The sequence below is a fragment of the Lutra lutra genome, chromosome 12, assembly GCF_902655055.1.
Source record: "Lutra lutra chromosome 12, mLutLut1.2, whole genome shotgun sequence".
NCBI lineage: Eukaryota > Metazoa > Chordata > Mammalia > Carnivora > Mustelidae > Lutra > Lutra lutra.
In genome coordinates, this window is record NC_062289.1 from 41631648 (window position 1) to 41651042 (window position 19395).

At 39.6% G+C, this 19395-nt stretch overlaps 1 protein-coding gene across 2 annotated transcripts in view; it reads left to right on the top strand.

Annotated features, from left to right (window-relative positions):
- Nucleotides 1-3523: 3523 nt before the first annotated feature.
- The window catches only part of DSC3 (desmocollin 3), a 49126-nt gene continuing 33254 nt past the window's right edge, over nucleotides 3524-19395 (top strand). For both annotated transcript variants that reach the window (XM_047698247.1, XM_047698248.1), the window contains exons 1-5: nucleotides 3524-3874; nucleotides 11889-11973; nucleotides 13832-14031; nucleotides 15705-15824; nucleotides 18780-18935. In XM_047698247.1, the coding sequence (XP_047554203.1) occupies nucleotides 3809-3874; nucleotides 11889-11973; nucleotides 13832-14031; nucleotides 15705-15824; nucleotides 18780-18935 (627 nt within the window). In that variant the 5' untranslated portion in view covers nucleotides 3524-3808. The remainder of the gene's footprint in view (nucleotides 3875-11888; nucleotides 11974-13831; nucleotides 14032-15704; nucleotides 15825-18779; nucleotides 18936-19395) is intronic.

Here is a 19395-nt window from a genome sequence, read left to right on the forward strand (position 1 = left end):
GAATCTTTTACTTGATTTTAGTTTAAGGTTCTTTTCACAAATTTCTCTTTCCGTACTAGCAGGTTTACTCCAAACATCATACAGTTGCCCTGGTTGTATTTTATAGGCGTGTTTGGGGAGACCCACACTTGCCATGTCACTGCCCACATAAACCACAGAGGCAAGTAAGTGTGTGAGATCAGCACCTGTTGGCATTGAGTTGTGCAAAGCAGGTTTCTCAATGGGTCTGGGGTTAGCTCCTGCCTCTTAAGGTCATTACCCCTTCTATGGCCAGAGGTTCCTCCTAAGTACAGACAACTCTTCTTAGTAATCTTAGGTTTGCTTTCTTCTGAAAATTTTAGAACTTACTTGGGTTGCTGAAGTTTTGCACTTCAACCTAAAATCACTTCCCATTTTGATCCTTTATTATTGTTGCTCTTACCCTTCAAACTAAGAAATAACAAGGGACTATAATATGTTTCTTTTCCATTTTTGTACATTATCCTACTAGGAGTGACTTCCAACTGCTTCGGAAGTTTGGGAAATAGGGTATTAAAAGAAAGACATTTCAGAATAACTCTTTATGCTTTACAATGTCTCATGATGATATAAAGTTAACTTTATAGAAGGATTCAGTTCTCACTATACTCAAACTGAGGCTCATATTTTAATAGATTTTCAACGAACTCATTTCATATTATAATTTACATAGGAAAAAGTAAAGTAATTTTAATTTATCCTCAAGTCACATTTATAATTTTAACTGCCTAGGATATTCCTTCTAAACTATAAAAATGCATTTTTCCTTCGAATTTAGTCTAATCTACTTATGATGGACAAGCACATGCTGTAGCAAAAGAGGGCATAACAACTCAGTGACTAAAACTACACCCAGTTATTCAGTATTCTTATTGCACTGAAGATTTGCAATATAAATGGAATATATCCCCAATATGCTTTCTTACAGGATTTCTGGAATAGGCTCCTATAACTTTTATTTTGTAGAAGCTAAAAATGGAAGCTCAGAGTACTGTTCCAGAGTCCGTAGGCTTAGCAATCTCCTCAGTAACATAGCACAGCTGAAACAACCAGATATAGCTATCTCATGGTTTTAGGCATTTGGATGACAGTAATGAACAGGTCGGACTCACGCAGATGAAATTGAAATCATTGAAAAGTAGGGCCACTTAGAATAGAGAAAAACATTTCAAAGACTTTTATTCCCTAAGTATGAAGGGAAAGCTGTGTGAAGACATAAACAGTTTGCGAATGAAGCTAATGAGTTCATTAACTCACCTAAAGTGATGATTGCGTAACTGTAGTTAGTAACCATTTCTACAGATTGAGTAGAAGGTTCTTCGCCTGTTCCGGGACGAAATTCAACTCCTCAGCGTAGTTTGTTATAAGCCTACCTTTCTAACCTAACTCCCAGGCATAGAACTTCTGAACGCCAGGGGTTCTGAAAAATTCCCTTTCTGTTTCCCCATGAAGGAAACTGTTACCAGATTCTCTAATGCTTCAGCACAGCACTTGCCTTTTTGTCTGGAACAGGCTCTGCCCTCTGCTTTTCTCTGTTGGTTCTCTCTCTCTCTCTTTTTTTTTTTTCCCCCTCTGTTGGTTCTTATCTCAAGCATTAGTTCTTAGTTCTGGAGGCTAAGGGTCCGAAAGTAAGGTGTAGGTCTATTTGATTTCTGGTGAGAACTCTCTTTCTGGTTTGTAGACAGCCACCCTCTCACTGTGTCCACACATGGAACAGAGAGAGAGAGAGAGATAGAGAGAGTGTGTGCAATAGAGAGAGACAGAGACAGAGCTAGAGAAGGGGAGCTCTTCTCATAAAGATACTAATTCCATCAGATCAGGAGCCTACCATCATAACCTTGTTAATGTTAATTACTTCCTTATAGGCCCTTTCTCCAAATACAGCCATATGGAGGTTAGCTCTTCAACATACGAATTTTGAAAGCACACTGTTCAATGGGATCATCTATGTTACAGGAAAGCCATGATTCATTTCTGTTTCTAAGGGCAGGCTGGGGCCAGAGGAATCCTCGAGAGACTTCCCCTGAGGTCTTGGGTGGGTGAAAATGATTGGAGTGGAGAGAAGTTTGGAGACCTTTCTCTGAGACTGGGAAAGCTCTTTCATACAGAGGCCTCTAGAGGTAAGACAGGATTTTCTTTCTTTCTTTCTTTTTTTTTTTTTTTAAAGATTTTATTTATTTATTTGACAGAGATCACAAGTAGGCAGAGAGGCAGGCAGAAAGAGAGGGAGAAGCAGGCTCCCTGTTGAGCAGAGAGCCCCAGATACAGGGCTCAATTCCAGGACCCTGGGATGATTACTTGAGCTGAAGACAGAAGCTTAACCCTCTGAACCACCCAGGTGCCCCAAGACAAGATTTCTGATGGGTGCCTTGAATGCCTCAGAGATGGGACTGGATGCTGAGCTTACTGTCCAAATTTTAAGAGCCTGTGAGTTTCAGGCAAGCCCCAGATTTCAGTCAAGCAGCCTGCTGGGATGACCAGGGCAGGATGAATGAAGGCCCTGGCACCTTTCCTGATTAATCTGGAGTATCTGAGGACTCTGACCTTGGAATTTATACATGAACTTTGAGGAGCAGCAACACATCCAAGGAGTTCCTTCTCAATCTGCCAAGTGGGGATTTGAGGACACAAAATTTCATCTAGAGAGAAATGAAAGAATGTGCTTACATGTTGTTGTAAGTGGCCTCTCTATTAAAACATTTACCATGTTGGGCTGTAATGCTTGCCTTTATTCCCTTCTAGACTTTGGGTTACTTGGGGGCAAGAACTAGGTTTTGTACCTTCTCTTTCCTCTAGCCCCTCACTCAATGCCCCTGGAAACAGCCTTGATATACGTTTGTTGAGTCATATTGAATTGCAAGCCTCCTTTTAGAGTAAAGGGTTTTGTGTGATAGAATTCCCTTTTAGGGTAAGAAAAATGGCACCTTAGTACAATTGCCGTGTAATTACTAAATCAACAATTCACATATATGAAGAAGTTCTTAGAGGGCTCATATAAGGTCACCAAATTGACAGTAAAGAAAGCTCTAAATGTAATCATTCATATTTTAGTTACTTAAAATGGCCAGATATCAGAATTCCTTCCACTTGGTTTTAATTTCTGGTATACCAAATACCAGCTTATTCATGCCACTTGGGATAATTCTCCCTCCGTCCTTTATCTTACCATGTTAGTCAAATTTGTAAAGAATATATACATGTTATATTAACCAAGAGACGCGGCCCAGCATTTGATCAGAAGCTAAAGGGAGGCTCCCCTGATCCAATCACAGAGGTGTTCCTGGCACCCCGGAGCGCCGGTGTTGGGGCAGGAATACCTACCGGCGGACTTGGTTCCTGCCGCGGGAATGCACAAGCAGCGCGGGTAAGGGGTCCGCCCCGGGACAATCCGGGAGGCCTGGGCCAGGCGGACCTGGGCGGGGCGGGAGCGCCGCTGGGCAGACGAGGGGCGTGGGAAAGCGGGCCGAGGGTGGGGCTGGGACCGCTTTCTCGCCAGCCAGCACACGGCGCTGGCCCCGGGGGAGCGGAGGGGCAGGCTAGGGCAGCTCCCCAGCTCCCCGCGTGATAAAACTTGAGAAATAACCAGGAGGGGCGGCCCGGCGTCTCCTGGGTCCAATCCCGTCTCTGGAGCGAACGCGCTCCCGGGCAGGCGAGCCTGACGGAGGCCTAGGAGACTTAAAGAGGAGTGGCAGCGAGGCACGCCCGCACCGCGCGCCGCTGAACCTCCGTGGGCTCTCACCTCCGGCCTCCTGCCCGGCGCCTGGGTTCCCCCTTCCCGCCCTGCGCCGCGATGGCCACCTCGCAGCCTCGGATCCCCCCGCGCGGAGCCCTCGGCAGGCTGCTGCTGAGCCTCGCGGTGAGTGGGAGCCTGGGCGGGAGCCGGGCCGCGGCAGGGCTGGAGCAGCCCTGGTCCCGCGGGGAAAGCGGAACCGGGGCGAAGCGGACAGAGAGCGGACGGCCGCGGCTCCGCTCAGTCCTGCCTGGCAGGACAAGCCAAATTTGGGCTCGGACGGGTGAGAGCAGAAAACGAGCCTTGGAGGGACGACTCGGGCTGAGTTTTGTGTTCGGGACTTCACGTCCGACGGTTTGAATTACGAGTGGCGCTCCGGCGTGGCTGCGCTCTCCTGGTCCTTCGCGGGCGCCTAGGGCTCGCCCTCTTTCCTGGCTCCCCGGGCTAGGGATGACGATCGGGGCACGTCTGGGTGGAGAGGGACGAACAGTACTGGGTCAGGTATTTCAGGGTCAATGAGTGAGTAAAAGACGTGAGTTGAGGTTCAAGAGGCTGCTCCACCCCAGGGTCGCCTGGGATGGGGACGTTAGTGAGCGGAGGGGCTGGAATGGTGCCCTCGGTCCCCGCGTGGAATTAACTCTGAACACCGGCTTCCAGATTGTTACAAGCCTACCTTTCTAACCTAATTCCCAGCTTCTGCTAAAGGCTATTCAGAGCTCACCCACGAGTCTCCCGGCCCTGGGCGAAGCGTGCCTGAGGCACAAGGGCGTGTGAAGGCTGGATCCGGACTCGGATTGGGCGGGGGAGAGGGGCTGTTGGGGTGCGGCGGAGAGGCTAGAGTCGGGGTGGGTGGAGGGGTGGGGTAGGCGTGGGTTTGAGTGGTACTTTGTGTCTCTCCGGGAAGGACTGCGCAAGCCCGGAGCCCAGCTTCGGGTCTTCTGTGTCCTGGAAACCCGCAACTCAGAACGAGATTCACCTGGAGAGGAAATTAGGGATAATTCTCCGAGAATATGGGAGACATACAGCGAAAAATCCGGAACTCCAAAGGCGCGATTACGCTTCAGACTAGACCAGGGTTGCGCTGGGGAAGGGCCGTGGAGGAGCCGCAGACCCACTTCCCCGCATTCAGGGATGGTCGTGGGGTCCCGCACAGGGAGGACCTGCCTAACTCCGGAGTAGGTCAGCTCTGGCTACAAGGACTCCTCTGCCCCCAAGCAGGGCGAGTGGATGGATCAAAAAGCCTTGTCTTCTCTTGGAATCAGCGAGTTATAAATATTGGGTTGGCACTTATGATCTAAGAAATGTTTAGGGACAATGACTTGTACAAATGAGGGCGTTGATTTGCAAGGCAGCTGTTCCAACAAAAGGAGCTGATGAAATGACTCTTTACAAATGGGAACTGGCCTTAAAGTGTGCTCTTTTGTGATAAATTTGGAAGAATTTCCAGTTTTTATGTTTAAAAGCATGAATTGAGTGTTTTGTGTTTTCTCTGGGAAAGGGATTGGGGAATGGGGAGAAGAAACTGCAGAGGTACTGTGCTAGCAAGATCTCTCCTGTATTCCCTGGAGGGGAGGGTGTGGAATTCAAGCAACTGTCATGGTGACAGGAATGGCGGTGCAGGTGTTGGGGCGTGGCAAGGCAAGAAAGCGCGTGTCTGTCCAAATGGAGATAGCGTCAGCTCTAGTATTAGACATACTCGTTTAGGATTATTTAAAAAAGAATTTCCTTAAGTTTAGACTGAATGGGATTATCTGGAGACTCGATTACTGGAGAGTGTACATAGTATAATTTCTTTAATCCCAAACCCTCAGTGCACAAGTACCTTCAGTTTCTGCCCTAATGGGTAAAGGAAGACCTCTGTTGACCATCCACTGTATTTCCCTTTGACTCACAGGACTCAGTATAGTATTAATGGTGTAACACTTTAGAGACAGTTTTCATTTTATAGATACTTTAATGGATCTCTCAAAAACAATTCCTTGTTTGAAGTAAGAGCTCTTCAAAGCAAGTCTTTAACACAAAACTGGTAGTTTTAACAGGTTAGCCTTCCCACTCAGCTGTCCCATAAGCAGAGGCATCTTCCCATTTGCACCCTTCTCCTGCATCTGCTTCCCTTTCAGAGCTCTCTATTCTCAGTACATTCTAAACTACTGTCACAAAATTAATTCCCAATAGCCCCCCCCCTCCCCCCAAAACACACACACAAAAAGAAAAGAGTAGAGAAGCTAGGCCGGAACTAGAAAGTAAACACATCAGACCATCCCATTGTTGTTGAAAGTACTGAATGTCTCTTAAAACACTTCTCCTCAGAATGCAACTAAAATTGAGAACGAATTTGCATTAGGTCAGTTGCTCAGCTGTCCTACCACATTGCAAAGAATAGTACCTTTCAAAGATATGTTTAATATTGTTCAGCATACCCAATCCACTTTGGGAATTGTCATCCAGTATATTTTAAATAGTATGTTCCTGAGCATAGTGAATCTTCAATTTTGCTAAAAGGACTCTTCAGAAGGAATTTAAATTGTGTTTTCCTTTCTAGCTTAACATACTGTTTTCCTTTGGAGTATCAGAATCCTATCTTCACCTATGCTGACAAATGGGCATTCTATCTTTTCAGATTTTATTGCATTAATTAACAAGAATAATGTGACTCCTTTAGCAGACTTTTTGTTGTTGTTGTTCTTGATGACATTTGACATATGAATCTTTTAAAAATAAGAGTACAATAATTTCTATTAATTTTTGCATTAGTGACATAAAGGCTAAGGCAAACAAAATAAGTAACTATTTTATTTATTTATTTATTTATTTATTTATTTATTTATTTGACAGACAGACATCACAAGTAGGCAGAGAGGCAGGCAGAGACAGAGTGGGGGGAAGCAGGCTCCCTGCTGAGCAGAGAGCCCCATGCGAGGCTGGATCCCAGGACCCTGGGATCATGACCTGAGCCGGAGGCAGAGGCTTCTGCCACACAGGTGCCCCAACTAGTTTATTTTAAAACCCTGAGAAAAATTTATTTTAAAACCCTGAGAAAGTCAGAATTTTGATATCTATTTGATGGGTGCATTATCAGCTAGCTTTTTAAAAGGAGATTGTTGATGTTCATTTTGAGATACAGCTAGATCCTGAAACACCTTCTGAATCACTAAATATATGTGAGCCTATGCACATTTTTGTGTCCTGTTGTAATCCCCTTGGTAGTTAGCGTTCCATATATGGAATCTGTGGTCACCTGTGGTTAATCATGCTTTCCATTTAACTAGAATTCCTGTCTTACAAAGAGTTTGGTTAGAAAGAAATTTATTTGCATGATCTAAGGAGTGAGAGTACAGAGAGGTCAATATTTTGATTTACCTGTGAGCTGGTAAGAATCTGAAAGGTAATATTTCCATTTTGCAGAAGGCAAGTGTCTATAGGAAAAATGACAGTTTTAAAATTTCAAAACTATTATGCTCAGCCAAGTTGATCCTGTTTATTTTTCAGACTTTGCATGAATTTCCATTGTTTAGCTTCTTTTCCCTCTTGTTAAAAAAGGTGTCATTTTAGAAAGCTTACCGGTGTATTCACAGTAAAACTATACACAGAAGAAAAGTAAAACAATTTCAGATAACCCTTCTCATTTTCATTCTCCATTTGGCATTGGATTTTCTTATCAGGATTTAATTATTTGTATGATAAGCTTTCTATCACATAATAAAATTTGAATAATACTATAAAATGAAACAGGGTAATTAATTTTTTTCAGACCACATGGACAATACTTTATGTTATCATTTTTTAAAACTCAATTTGTTACATTTTCATTGAAAGTTCTGTAGCTCCAGGCTTTATAAGTCAGATATTTAAAGCTGACCTGGAGTATTTTCCATTAAAAGACAGTCTTTAAAAAAAAAAAAAAAAAAAAGACCGTCTTTTATACTTCAAATAGTTAATCCATAATTCATTAATCTTAAAATTATTTTTGGATGTTGCTTTTTTTATTGGGCATTCTTCTATACAAAAGTTATTTTTAAAATACCTTTAAAGGTCATTAATTTGCCATTACTAATCAAATGGTGGCTTTACATTTTTATTTTATTTTCCGTAATATAGCCAATCTCCACAAATAGAAAATCTCCACAAATTGTTATAGTGTCAAGAAGCATGACATAACTGAAAATCTATATATGAATATGATCCTTTTCAAAAATTATATTAATGAATTCATTGTACATTCTAATGATGTACTATATAGCATAGAATATGAATGAGCTACTACTCTAAGCTCAGCATGGATAAATTTCACAAACATCATTTCAGTGAAGAAATGAAGTAGCAGACAATTAGCATGACTGCATATATGTAAAAGACAAAAATTGGCAAAATAAACCTGTATCTTCTTTAAGGACACTTAAATAGCAACTTTGAAAATAGTAACATTCTATTTCTTAACTTTGAAGGTGAGCACCCTAGTGTTCTAGTAAAAAAAGTTACTATTTTTTAAAACGTATGTACTAATTATATACACAGACACACACACCAGTGTGTGTGTGTGTGTGTGTGTATAGTACATGTGTTTTAAAAATATGTGTGTGTGACCTTTTGTATTTATGTCTTACAAAGGATGTTAAAAGAAAAAAGCAATAGAGATGATCAACAAAACCAAAGCTATTCTTTGAAAGTATACATAAACCCTGCTATGGTTGAACAAGTAAGAAATAGAGAAGCCACAGATAAAGCAATATTAGGACTAAAAGGAGACATAGTCATAGAGAAGACAGATCTTTTAGATAAATAAATAATAATATTAATGTATTACTTCAATTAATTTGAAAACAGAATGAGCAATTTCCTACAAAATACAAATTACCAACTGGCCTTAAGCCAGGTATACAAAACCTAAATAGACTTAAAACCATTAAAATATTGAGTTAAAAGTTAAATGTCTTGACCCACAGACACCTTCATATCCATCAAGCTCAGGACTATGATAGGTAAATTCTTTCATGATTATATGGAACATATAATCTCTCCTGTATATAAATTGTTTCAAAGAACCAAAAAAGTGGAATAGTCTTTAACTCATTTTATAAGGATTGTATGATATTGAAGAGTTGTAACTTGATTTCACTTATGGGCATATATTTGAAGTACCAAAATAAATAGCAGCAAACCATACCAATAATATATTTAAAAGTTATCATATACATGTAATATTTATCTCAGGAATGGAAAGATGGTTTTCTGTTATCAAATTTATTATTGTTTTGTTTGTTTGTTTTTAGAGAGAGAGAGAGAGAGAGAGCGTGCGTGGGTGGGTACATGTGCATGCATGAGCCAGGGTTGGGGAGGAGAAGGCAAAGGGGGGTAGAGAGAATCCTAAGCAGTCTTCACACCTAGCACAGAGCCCAATGCAGCTTGATGGCACGACCCTGAGATCATGACATGAGCAGAAATGAAGAGTTGGTCACTTAACTGACTGGGCTACCGGGTGCCCTAGAAAACCATTATTGTATTTTAACATAGTAATGTATTTAGAGAGAAAAACTATATGTTTCAAAATAAGTGGGAAATTACATTTATTGTTATAAAATATTCTTAGTAGACTAGGAATGTAAGAGAATGAACTTTTTTTTTTAACTGAACCATACCAAAAAATCAATGAATTAAGAAAGACAGGAAGAAAGAATGGAAAAGAAGAAAAGAAAGGGAAGGAAGGGAGAGAGGGACAGAAAGAAAGAGGGAGGAAAAAACTAACTCTTAATGAATGGTGAAGTGGTAAAAGCATTATTTTTAAAGTTAGAAACAAATCTATAGTGGTCACTATAACTACTTTGTCCTATTCAGCATTCTACTGGAGGTCTTAACAAGCACATATCAGATAAAATATGTAATAGCAATAATGAAAGAGGTTAAGGATTTGAAAAAAGAAATCTGACTGCCATGTTGCTAGCTAGAGGATTAGCTACATGTGAGATCCTAAACTATCTTCACAAACTACTGGAACTAGTAAAAGTAAACAGTTTCCCAGATTAAAAATGTAGAAAGATTTTTCATGGAATTGGTCAGCTGATCATAATTTTTTGAGAGTAGGAAGCTTACAAAGCAAACCTAATTTAAAGGAAGATAATAGGGATTGGGGTCACCATAACAAATACTACAATCTGTAATAAAGCTATAGTAATTAAAACTATATAGTTGTGATGCAGAGATAAACATATATGCTGATGAAATAATGCAGAGGGCCCAGAAATAGATTCTGTAACTGAGGTCCATACAGAGGTTGTATGCAGCTTTATCATTTTTAGTTAAGGGAAGAGTCACTCAGTGATGGTTCTTTACAGTTGTCTATCCATATAGGAAAGGGTAAGATTAGATATCTACAGTGACTCACACACTAAATACATTCCTGATGAGTAAAAGGTTAAAACGTTGAAAGTAACTTTAAAATTTTTATAAGAAAATACCAGATAATATATTTATGACAGGGTAGAGGGGGAGATATTAATAAACAAAAGTATAAGCTAGAAGAAATGTTTAATGAAATTGACTACTTAAAAAAACTAAAGGAGGGGCACCTGGGTGGCTCAGTTGGTTGAGTGTCCAACTCTTGGTTTTGGCTCAGATCATGATCTCTTGGGCTGTGAGATGAAGCCCTGAATTGGGCTCCACACTCAGTGCGGGTGGTTCAAGATTCTCTCCTTCTACCTCCTTTGTGCTCTCTCAAATAAATAAATAAATAAAATACATGGGGGGTTAAGGGGGTAGGAGAAGAATAAATGAAACAAGATGGGATTGGGAGGGAGACAAACCATAAGTGACTCTTAATCTCACAAAACAAACTGAGGGTTGCTGGGGGGAGGGGGCTTGGGAGAGGGGGGTGGGGTTATGGACATTGGGGAGGATATGTGCTATGGTGAGTGCTGTGAAGTATGTAAACCTGGCGATTCACAGACCTGTACCCCTGGGGATAAAAATATATTATATGTTTATAAAAAATAAAAAATTTAAAAAAAGAAACTAAAGGAGATGCTTAATAAATTTGACTACTTTAAAACAAGCACTGTTTATTAGAAGGATACTACTAAAAGAGTAAAAAAACAACCTACATAAGCTTACAAGCAAAATATATTAAAAAAAAAGACAATAAATGAAATGATTAAATGAAATGAATGGATGATTTACGGAAGGTAAATGGAAAATTAACACAAGAAATGGTACTCAGTCTCACTAGAAATTAAGGAAATGCACATTAAAGTGACAGTTATAGAATTGGCAAAAATTAGAAAAGCCAAATATAATTAATCGTAGTAGAAGATATGAGAAACAGAGGGATCTAATATTCTGGGGACATTAATAAAGATTGATGTTAGTACTTTGGACAGCAATTTGGGAATTGAAGTAATATATTTCTGTCCTAATACTTTGCAACTGAAAAACTGTTTATCACAGTGTCATTTGTAATAGAGAAAATGGAAAACAAGAGTAAGGTTTGTCTATCATAGGGAAATGAGCAAAAATAAACTGTGGCGAAGTTATAGAAAAATCTTAAATATATTCTTTTTTTTTTCTTTTTTTTTTTTTTAAAGAGAGAGATAGAGAGTGAGCACAGGCAGAGGCAGAGGGAGAAGCAGGCTCTCCACAGAACAAGGAGCCCGATGTGGGACTCAATCCCAGGATGCTGGGATCATGACCTGAGCTGAAGGCAGCTGCTTAACCAACTGAGCCACCCAGGCGTCCCTTAAATATATTCTTGAATGAAAAATGCAAATTGCAAAAGGATACATAAAGACACTTAACTGCACACAGTATCAGCTCCTATTTTATAGGTGCATACATCTATAATAAAAGCACAAAAACCTACAGAGGAATTTTGAATGCCAACAGAGAGAAAACTCTTCCTTCAAGAAGAAAAATGGAAATGGAGTAGAACATGGCCGTATGTGAAATTTTAATTAAAAAAAATGAAGTAGTGGGGCAACTGGCTGGCTCAGTTGGACGAACATGAAACTTTTGATCTTGGGGTCATGAGTTTGAGCCCCATGTTGGAGGTATTGTTAACTATAAGCACTATATAGTAGATCTCTAGGATTTGTTTTTCTTATCTGAAACTTTTTCTTTATACTGTATTAATGTGCCTTTTTTTTACTTCTAGGTCTTCAGTTTTGCTTGTGAAGGCTGCGAAAAGGTGACATTTAATATACCTTCCAAACTAGAGGCAGACAGAATAGTGGGCAGAGGTGAGAAATTTCAAAACAAGTGTTTTTAAAACAGAAATTCAGTTTATTTATGCTGAAAAGAGCATATTATCCAAACATTGCCTTTTGGAATTAGCCTTAATCTATTTATATATAGATGTAATTCAAGATAGTTTTAAATATATATTCTACTCTTTATAACTCCATTGAATTCTGTGGTTAATTCCCAAGCAAATGTTCTAAATCCCCATTTTTGTAGTCATTCCTGTTTTAACAGTTTAAAGATTACATAAAGGGTTACACGTAGGGGGCACTTGGGTGGCTCAGTCAGCTCAGTGCCTGACTCTTGATTTCAGCTCGGGTCATGATCTCAGAGTCCTGAGATCCAGCCCCACATTGGTCTCTGGGCTGGGCATGGAGTCTGCTTGGGATTCCCTCTTTCCTCTCCCTCTATGCCTCCCTCCACTCTCCAGTGTGTGCTTTATCTCTCTCTCTCTCTCTCTAAATAAATAAATAAAATATTTAAAGAAAAAATTACAAGTGGAATGTAAATGCTTTCATTACCCTAGTATTCTAAGCATTAGAGAAGTATAGATAAGTGGCTGAGAAAATCAGAACAGTTTTTTTTTTTTTTTTTTAAATCAGTGCTAGAGCTGGATTGAGGAACATCACAAGGTGAGCCATTCCATCCAATCTGAAATTAATGAGCCATTTTTACAAACTTTCCCAGCAGCTGGGAAGTTTTGCCCAGGTGGTCTTTTCATGTGGTCTAGGGAGTATAAGAGGAAAGCATCGTGTTTTGTTTTGTTTAGAGAGATATAACTTGTCCCAGACATGCCAAATTTACTTTTTCAGTGAAGTGTCTCATATCTGGTTAAGTGCCTCATTTAATTTGTATTAAACAAATGTCACTTTAATTCCTATGGGAAGGAAGAAAAAAGAGGATGTAAAAGAGAGGGAGTGTTCTTTGGGGGATAGACAAGAAGTTATCATTATGCTAAAAATGTCAAGATGAGAGAAATATGTCATTGTTCCTTAAAGATGTTCATTTCTTTTTAATTCAATGTTTCCATCTGTGACGAATTGGATTAAAGTGACAAGACTTTACATGGGTAGCAGTAATCCTTTGAGAGGTTATTACTTAAGGGCACATTAATATATCAGTTTGGTTGTTGTTAAAACTGACAGTTGAAGAATGAGATGAATTTGATACTTTTGATATAAGTTTCAAAATAGTTCTGTTGGTATTTATATCTCATTACTTCTTACTCCCAGGAGGAAAACTCCCAGGGAGAGAAGACCCACATGCAGAGTTTCAGTGAGGAACCCTGGAAAGCTGAGACTAGGAACACAGAGAAAACTGTGGCATAGGGGGAGCTGGTGGTAGGTGGGAGGCGGGTAACAGGAGTGCCAGTGGGAAGATTTCAAAGAGAGACATTCCTTACTTGACTATTTGCCAAATTCATACTCCCTGTTGCTCTTTGGGCTCAGGTGTGTAACTTCTGGCTGAATCTTAAAAGACTCACACTATAATGTTCAGGGAAAAACCTTCCTGTTTGTTTATTCAGCTGTGTGTAGGGGTGTGGATATTGGCTTTGTCATGATTGCAGCACACATGCCTCATTAATAGGAAGATCATTTTCATAACCCTCTAGAAATATATAAAGGTCTAAAAACACCTTACTTGATACATGTATACAATCAAGAATTATTTTTTAACTGAAAGACAGTTATCATTTTTTATACATGTAAAGAATCTAAAATATTTGGTAAATGCAAAGTGATTGGCTTATTTGATTCTACTTCTTGATTTTGAAGAAGATGTATACATTGTTTTAACACTTCTCTTTTTTTTTTTGCATGTGTTTCTACTCTGCAACTTGGAAACTTTTGCTTACAGTTAATCTGAAAGAGTGCCTCAGGTCTGTGGACCTTATCCAGTCCAGTGACCCTGATTTCAGAGTTCTAGATGACGGGTCAGTATACACAGCCAGCACTGTGGTGATGTCTGATGAGAAAAGATCATTCACCATATGGCTTTCTGACACCAAGACACAGACACAGAAAGAGATTAAGGTGCTCCTGGAACATCAGAAGAAGGTATTCAAAATACATTGATATGTTCAGGCATGCTTTTCTTTTCATTTAAATCTTTTATTAAAAATTGCAAAGAGGGGGGGCGCCTACGTGGCTCAGTCAGTCAAGTGTCTGCCTTCGGCGGCTCAGATCATGATCCCAGGGTCCTGGAATCAAGCCCCTCATAAGGCTCTTTGCTCAGCGGGGAGCCTGCTTCTCCCTCTTCCTCTTCCCCAGCTTGTGTTCTCTCTCTGTCAAATAAATACATAAAATCTTAAAAATAAATTAAAAAATTAAAAAATTGCAAAGAGGACAAAAGATAAATTAGTTTTTTATTTTCTCCTTTTCCTTCCCCTTCAGTTTGCTCTCCCTCCCTGCCTCCCTCTGTCTCTTACGCTTCTCCCCCCACCAACAGTGGCTAACCATTGGCTTTGGATTTTGCTTTGTTAAACCTAAATGGCACCTCCTCCAGGGAGGCTTCTTCCACCTCTAAAGTCCAACTAACTGCTTTTGTGTGTCCGTGTCAGTTTGGCTATCCCTCTTTTATAAACATTTGGAATTTTTTTTATTTGTGCAAACAACTTATCTGTAGTTGCTTGACGGCACGAATTGATCCCTTTTGTGCTTATAGCCTTGATAATAACCTAACCCAGAGTCGATAGGTATATGTTAAATTAATGTTAAAACAGGGTTTCCAGTGAATAAGAGGCTGATTTCAAGGGTCACAGTGATTCCGATGTTAAAATAGGATGGGAATCCTGCAGTGTGTGTAAGTATGAATAAAAGGATACGTGTGTAAGTATGAATAAAAGGATAGCATTGTACCGGCTGTCATTCGCTGCAGTTCTAGATTCTACATCGTGAGAAATGCCATTTTGAAGGTTGTCACAAAAATGATTAAAAGTTTAGACTGGGTTACAACGAATCAGTGTTAAGTGAATTAATGAGAAAGTTAATTTAAATGACTATTTAGCACATTCATACATATTCAATAAAATTATTTCTTAAGAAATTGTCAGGAAATAAAATAGCTTCCTTGCACCACCATGCAATGAGATGGAAATCACTCAAAAGCTCAGTGGAATTTTTGTGATGGTGGAAATGTTCTATAATCTGCACGGTCTGATATGGCAGCCAAATATTAATGGCTAATGAGCACTTGGCATGTGGCTAGTGTGACTGAAGGACGGCATTTTTTATTTTGTTTAATTACAATCAATTTAAATTTAAATAGTCACATATAGTTGGAGCTACCATATTGGAGAGGGCAGATGAGGGTGTTAAGGCAATGAAGAACTTACCTTTTCTTGCTCTGGTTCTCCTGAGCGTGTGAGGTTTTAGCAGAAAAGAACACTCTGTCTTCAGTATTATGAAGAAGACACATTGGCTTTCTCTATGTGGGGGAAAAAAGAAGAAAAACTAAGAGTGCAGTGATGATTTTCCTAACCTGAAAGTATGGTCAGTGTTAGAAGGGTATACAAAATGAAATTCTTCAGTTTATGAAAACTTTAAACTGTGGATGTGTTCTTTCTTCCCCATCTAATGCAAAAAGACCTTATTATCTGTCATTTAGCTTCAGCTTGGAGAGTTGTGAACTGAGACTTCTGGGCGAAGTGAGGTTGATGGACTGTCCACTTCTTTGCAACAAAGTCAGCTGTGATACTTTTATTTATTTAATTTTCTTTCTCTAAATTCAGGTACTGAGGAAAAGAGATGCTAAAGAAGCCGTTCTCAGACGTTCCAAGAGGAGATGGGCCCCTATTCCCTGCTCAATGCAGGAGAATTCACTGGGCCCGTTCCCTTTGTTTCTTCAACAAGTAGGTTTTACATTCTTTCTGATTGGGAGTGTTTTAAGTCCCAGAGTCTGCTTTGTTCAGGTTTCGTAAACTCTTGAGAGATTTAAAAAGAAACATATTTGATTGAAGATATTCATGAAGTGTAATCAAAGTAAGTAAAATGAGAAAATCACTAAAAAACTAATAATATAAAAAAGACTACAGCCATAAAAGGATGTTTATGAGCTTATTCGTTCAAAAGCCACTAGCTATTGAGCACCTGCTATGTCCCATGAAGGCACTGCTCTAAGTACGACCCTAGAAATAAATTTAGCCAAACTCTGGCTCTCATGTAGGTTATGAGCCTAGTAAGGAAGGCAGAGATAGGCACACGGTTATGATACTGGGTGACGAGTGCTGTGGCAGAGATGGTTTGGGTGATCTGAGAATTCATGGGATCCATACCAAGTCCTGGTTTGAAATGTGCAAATCAAGAAGAAACTTAGGGAAACATCCTTTAGGACCTAGGACCTAAAGAATGGTAAAGCGTCATACAAGTAAGTAGTTATGGAAGAAGAGGGAGGAACAGAGGGTGAAGGCGAGCTCCTTAGTGGCTCCCAGGTAGCTCAGTCCTCCTGGTTATGATGGGGCTGGAGCAGGGAGATAAGGGAGAAGAGGCAGGTAGAGGTCAAACCATGAGGGACTATGTGTGTTCTATTAGGGAATTTAACTTTTTCATCAAAAGAAGAAGTTTTTAACCAGGTCAGGTTTGCTTTTCATAAAGATCTAGATGGGACATATACAGTGAAAGCAGTTGCTGCAGTCAGGCTCTGGCCCAGTGATTGCCTTTTCCTATTACTGTGCTTGATGTTTCATTCTGACTGTGTGACCTGTCTCCTCCCTTCTAGGGTCTTCCATGCTCCGGTGCTAGACTTTGTTTCTTATTTTCACATTTTGTACTTGAAACACTCAGGAGGCATATTAAGAAATGGTTTCTGATTACCAGTTATACTGATCACAGCTAATATTAACCTCTGCATCGCTAAGCCAGTCACTACCTCTTGGTCCTCCTTTCCTTGACCTGTGTCCCTTTGACATAGCTTACCCTTTCCTCCTCCTCCAAGTACTCTCTTCACTGGGCTTCTAGGACACCACTCACCTAGTTTCCCACTTACCTCACTGGCCATTCTTTTCTTAGTGAGTTCTGCTGCTTTTTCCTCATTCCTATGCCCACCCTTCCAAAACTTTGGAGAGCTCTAGGCTCAGCCTGTGAACCTTGTCTCTTGTTTATTTGTATTCACTCTCTTGCTAATCTCATCCAGTCTTATATCTTTAAGTACTACTCTCTATTGGAGACTTAAGGCCTTATATTTCTGGGACAGACTACCTAATTGATATTTCCACTTGGAAGCTTAATGGACATTTCACACTTAACATAGGCAGGGAAAAAAATTTAGGGTATTCTCCTAAAAACACCCCCCATCTCAGTTAATGGCACCTCCATTCTTTCAGTTGTTGGGGTATTAGAGTCTCTTGGGTTTTAGTTGTAGAGAACATACTTCTCTTAGCAGTTAACAGATAGGGATTTATTACACCATATAAGCAGTTGACAGAGTTGTTGGGGGTACTGAAGAAAGGAAATTTAGATTGAACTTTCAGGAATGAATCCCCAAGCTACATTGCTAATCCACAACCAGGGCACATGTTGTTTTCTCCATGATGGGACAGTCTACTAATTCAGGAACTTATGCCACTAAGCGGCATAAGCATGACAGAGATTTATTTATTTTATGTGAAAGTGTGATTTGGTAAAGAAATTCTAATCTGAAAAATCACCAAAGACCTAGACTTCTTTCTTTTTTAGCTTGACCTTGAACTCTGCAGGTTCACGATGGCTCCTTATTGCGTCCAAATGGGGGAACACATCCCTTCACTTTCTAGAGTACAGTTTAGGGCTCACATATGTTATTTCTGCTTATATCCCATTGACCTGATCTTTTCATGTGGCCATACTTAATTGTAAGGGAGCCCGAGAAATGTATCTCTTTTGGGCAGTCTTGTACTCAGCTATAAATTCCAACACAAAGGAACATGGGCAGAATAGATATTAGGGGATATCAGCACCCTCTGACATAGTGTCATCTTCACACCACACATCCAACCTGTAGGCAAATCCTACCGGCCATACCTGCAAATTAGACCCAGGATCTATGCATTTCTCACCTTCTCTACGGCTATCATGAATTCTTGCAATAACTAAATGGTCTTTCTGCTTTGTTGCTTACCTACCCACCATGTTTAGTCTTAACAAAACACCCAATATTACCTTTTTAAAGTATAAATTACATATATTACTCTTGTCTAAATTTTCCAATAGCTTCCCACTTGACTCCAAGGAAAAGTCAACACCGCTGGAATCACTTATGTGATGAGGTCTCATGTCCTACTTCTTGCCCACTACCTTTCTCTGCTTCAAGCATAGTGGCCTCTTTACTGCTCCTTGAACACTTTGGGCACAGCCCTAACCCGGTCCCTTTGTACTTTGTGTTTCCTCTGCCAGGAGGAGTTGTCCCTGTTTATTCTTCTATGTCATTCTTTTAATTTTTGCCAGATCTCCTCCCTAAGAAACATTCAAATTAACGTTCCTTTTACCAGTATGAGTCTCTGATGGTCTGGCTCCTACTAAAAATGGGCATTATTGTTCTTTTCCATTTGCCAAATCTCTCGATGGGAAATTATTGTTTATTGTTTTTAATTACATTTTCTTTTGTTACTTTTTATGTTGGACATTATTTTCATTAAATCTGAGGTTTAAAAAAATCTTTTGCCGAATGCTCCTTATTGTTCCGTGTGCTGATGAAGTGATAAATGTGATTACTATTTTATTAAAGTCTCTTTAAAATAAAAATGATAGAAATGCATAAGCTACATTTAAAAAATAACATTTAAACAGATTTTTAATTTAAAATTTTTACAAATATGTTTTTTTCCTCATAGGTTCAGTCCGATGCAGCACAGAACTATACCATCTTCTACTCAATAAGTGGGCGTGGAGTTGACCAAGAACCTTTAAATTTGTTTTTCATAGAAAAAGACACTGGAAATCTGTATTGTACCCGGCCTGTGGATCGTGAAGAATATGATATTTTTGATGTAGGAGTTTTGTTGATATATGTGATTTTAAATGATTAAACTATGTTTCTTCTGATACTCCTTGTACTCTTTCCTGTCTTCTTGCATTCTTTCCTTAGAGTCAAAGAAAATAGGTGTGGAATATTTTGGAATATTGCTCTGCTCTTTATTTTAACTCTGGTAGGTAAGCCTAAAGTGAAGCAAAGAGGTTAGTTGTATTTGGATATAAATTCCAGTATATTTTTAAGAGTTGGTTTTGTTTATGAAATACTTTCTCTCTCTAATCATACATTTTCCTCTCTCCAGGACATGGCCACCATTGATTGGAAGGGTCTTCGTCCCTCTTCTGTTCTATTTATTTATTTAAAACTTTTTTTTCATTCTTCCTTCTACATATGTGATTCTCTGATAGTGTCTGAGAACTAGATAAGAAAGCAAAAGTGGGAGACCAAACCCAATCAAGGTCAATAAGCCAGGCTTC